Source organism: Bison bison, unplaced genomic scaffold, assembly GCF_000754665.1.
Source record: "Bison bison bison isolate TAMUID 2011002044 unplaced genomic scaffold, Bison_UMD1.0 scf7180017864213, whole genome shotgun sequence".
Classification (NCBI taxonomy): Eukaryota; Metazoa; Chordata; class Mammalia; order Artiodactyla; family Bovidae; genus Bison; species Bison bison.
Window position 1 is genome coordinate 4,944,453 of NW_011494785.1, and position 3,791 is coordinate 4,948,243.

The following is a 3,791-nucleotide window of genomic DNA, read 5'->3' on the forward strand; positions in this document are numbered from 1 at the left end:
CCTGGGAGACAACAGCCCTGCTTCCTGTGGATGGTCCAGCGGGTGCTCTGCAGACACAGCTCCTGGACAAGCCGTGGGCCTCCCCCCGCAACTGACCCCATGGTCACTTAGAAGTGGGCGGGGGGCCCAGTGCCCAGACTTCCTGGACTCCTCAGTGGGGCCTGTGTGGTCACTCAAGCGGGCTCAGAAAGGACTCGGCAAACTCAGAGGCCTGGCAGTTGCCCTGGAGGACCCATGTCCACTCCTGGGTGAGCAGATAGCTGTTCCCTGTGTGGGGCCTTGGCCTCTGGACCACAGGACACTGCCTTCTGGCGTCATCAGCGCTATTGCCCAGGAGAAGGCTGGAGGGTTCCGTTTTCCCTGGGGCAGGGCTGTGATTGTGTGGGATGAGGTCTGGGCTACGCACCCTTCCCTAAGGAGCAAGGCTCTAAGTTGGGAGGGGCCTTCGTTGTTGAGGAGTCCTGGAAGGAGAGAGGTTCCTGGGACCCTCCCAGCCCAGCACTGGGGCTCCTCGGCCGCTCTACTTACAATGATGGAAGACGGTCTTGGCTGTCCAGGACATGTGGCCCAGCACGGGGTGGTGATGATGGTGATGATGGTGGTGTCACATGGTGTGGGCATGATGTCACATGGAAAGGATGATGTCACATGGGAATGGTCAACATCACATGGGATGGATGATGTCACATGGATGATGTCATATATGATGGATGACGTCACACGGGATGGGTGATGTCACATGGGATGGATGATGGAACACGGATGATGTTACACAGGTCCGTGGTGTCCCGAGATGGTATGACGTCACACAGAGGTGAGGGAAGGTGATTGAGAGGCCGACAGGATGGACATGAGCAGTGGGCCCTCTGCAGTCCCCTCCCCACAAGTGGCGGCTGGAATGATGCTGGGCTCTGGGCTCTGGGCTCCCACAACCGAGCACTCACCCTCAGCCCTGTGGTCCCCACGCCAGGAGCCCCAGGCCCTCCACTCCAGCAGGAGCCTGTTGGATAGAAGCGTCAGAGACCTGATTGCCCTCCTCACTGGTCCCCGGGCTGTCTGTCCCTCCCTGCAGGGAACCCTTGTCTGGAGGCTCCTGGGGTGCAGAGGCCCTCCCCTGGCAGCTGCATGTAGGAGGGGGCATTGTATGTGCCTGGCTGGTTCCACCCCGGACCTCAGCCTCCTCCTCTGGGGTTGTGGGGACCTCAAGCAGCTCCCTTCAAGGGGCCCCCTCACAGCCCACCCCTGCGTGAAGTCCCCAGCCCCTCACTCACAGCAGGAGCTCGTTCATCAGCCACCTGGTAGCCGACAGGATGGCAGAGATGGGCTGGGGGGAGAGGGGACACACCGTGAGCCCCGGGCTCCCCCGACCCCATCCCAGCAATGGGATCAACAGAAAGCTGTTCTGGGAAATTCCTGCTGTAGAGCGGATGATGGGATAATGCCAGTCATCACCCTGGGTGGCGTCTATGGGATCCCTGATGGGTTGTGGACCGTGTGGGGGTGAGGGTGGGAACCAGGCAAGAAGGGGGCTGCAGCTGTCCCTCTGCTGGAGCAGTTGCCCTGACCCCTCCTGCCCCGTCAGATAAGATCTGGGAGGGAGCAGACTGTGGGTGGCGGGGGCAGTGGGAGAGGGCCAAGGTGGGCCCTGGTTCCTGGAGAGAAAGGGACAGGCCACCATCTGGTGGAGGGAAGCCCCGGGGGGACACTCACGCTGACCAGGGGCTGGGAGGCGCTGTGGTGGTGGGTCGGGGGTCTGCACATGGCCTGGTAGTCGTACATGGTCACTCTGAAGCCAGAAATGGGACAGGGTGAGTCCAGACCCCACCCATATTCCACCCCGACCCTGCCCCAGGAGACTTTGCAGCAGGGTTTTTGTCCGCAGGTCAGAAAATGACATTTCTGGGCTCGGGCTGCTCAAAGACAAGGGACAGCAGACCTAGCTCTCCCTCTCAGGCGGACCCCAGCCCTTCCCACCCCGCAGGCCTCGGGCCTAAGGAGGTTGCTCTGCAGCCCTGGGGGTCCCTGTGCTGTTCTGAGGTTGGGATCCAAGATGCATCTGATCTGTTTAGCATCTGACCCCGCCTCCTCTCTATGTGTTCGGGGAGGGGGGTGCCTGCCCCACTTACTGGCTGAACACCCCCATGCTGAGCAGCTGGGTCACGAGCGCACCGTCTACCTCCCCCAGGAATCGGCCCACCTGAGAGGGCAAGAAGAGGGGGAGAGGGAGGGACAGGGGGTCGCTCCGAGCTCCCGATTTCACCTGCATCTGGGCTTCCCCTCCTGGGGCTTAGTAAGTATGTGTGGGGAGGTTATACTTTCTCCTCGGCCCTTCTGGGTCTAAGGGGGTCCTGGGTGTGTGGCCAACCGGTGTGATGGGGCACCTCCAGGCCAGGCTGGCCGGTGAGGATGGACTTTCCCACCCGGGAGGTCCAGAGGAGGGGAGAGAGCATCCAGATCCTGGCCCCACGGAGGCTGGGAGGGTGGGCGCTGAGGTCTGAGCATGTGCCTCGAACTCACAGGCAAAATGGTGCCTCCAGGGCAACAGGCCCACCTGATGGGGTTGGTGTTCTCAGAAGAGACCCCAGGGGGCTCCCTGCCCCTTGCTGCTGGGACACACTGAGAACCCTGCTACCCAGGGGGGCCCCCTCAGGCTCTAGCTCCTACAACTGTGAGAAGAGCATCTTTGTGGTTCGTGAGCTGCCCCATCTGTGGGCTCTGCTCCGGATGTCTGAATGAACTAAGGTGGGTGGAGGGGGAGGCAGACAGGAATAGGTGGTGGGGGGCAGGAAGGGGCTCAGGACACTGGGGTGGGCCCCCAGGGCAAGGCTGCAGACAAAACCTGGGGGCCTCGGGGAACCCCCCACCAATAGAGCAGGGGAGACAAAACAGAGGACATCTGAGGTGAAAAGGCTGGATCCTGGGGTCTCTCAGTGCCAGCTGTGGTTTCAGACTGTCTACTGATTGTCTCTGGGCAAGGATTATTGCTTCCAGCCTTTTTGACAGTAGAGGTCACTGGGCGATGTGAGCGCCCCCACCCCTCCAGTTCTGCTTCCGAGCGCCTTACCTCCTGGGGCCTCTCAGAGATCAGGATGAACCCATTGTTGTCGACGACAAAGCAGTCCAGGTCCTGGGGAGAAGCCCAGAAGGAGGTCAAGGCCAGGCCCTAACACTGACCCCTGGTCTTGCTGCCTGCCCGCTGGACCATGTGGGGAGGCCTCCGCATGGAGCCCAGGCTGGGGAAGGAGGGACTGGCCCATCAGGGGGACACGGGTGGAGGCTGTCCCTCCCTTCTTCCCACTGGGGAGGCACTCACACTGTCCTGGCAGCTCTCTGGGCACGGCCCCTCCGCGGCACCACACTGGAGGGAAGGGCAGAGCTTTGAGTTGTGTATCCATGTCTGTGCGTGTGAGTGTGTGATGTGTGTGGTGCAGTGTATGTGATGTGTGTGTGACGTGTGTGTGATGTGATGTGTGATGTGTGTGTGTTATGTGTGTGATGTGTGATGTGTGATGTGTGATGATGTGATGTGTGATGTGTGTGTGTTATGTGTGTTATGTGTGTGATGTGTGACGTGTGTGTTATGTGTGTGATGTGTGTGTTATGTGTGTGTGACGTGTGTGATGTGATGTGTGGTGTGTGATGTGTTTGTGCATGGTATGTATGTGTGTGTGTGATGTGTGTGATGTGTGTGTGATGTGTATGGTGTGTGATGTGTGTGGTGTGTGATGTGTGTGGTGTGTGATGTGTGTGGTGTGTGTGGTGTGACGTGTGTGGTGTGTGTGTGATGTGTA

At 60.1% G+C, this 3,791-nt stretch overlaps 1 protein-coding gene across 1 annotated transcript in view; it reads right to left on the reverse strand.

Moving 5' to 3' along the window:
- The window catches only part of CACNA2D4 (calcium channel, voltage-dependent, alpha 2/delta subunit 4), a 79,244-nt gene that overhangs the window by 3,620 nt on the left and 71,833 nt on the right, over positions 1-3,791 (reverse strand). The window contains exons 33-38 of the mRNA XM_010845215.1: positions 3,065-3,127; positions 2,127-2,197; positions 1,711-1,786; positions 1,272-1,324; positions 945-1,000; positions 529-549 (exon numbers count right to left, since the gene is read on the reverse strand). Coding sequence (XP_010843517.1) covers positions 529-549; positions 945-1,000; positions 1,272-1,324; positions 1,711-1,786; positions 2,127-2,197; positions 3,065-3,127 — 340 coding nt within the window. The remainder of the gene's footprint in view (positions 1-528; positions 550-944; positions 1,001-1,271; positions 1,325-1,710; positions 1,787-2,126; positions 2,198-3,064; positions 3,128-3,791) is intronic.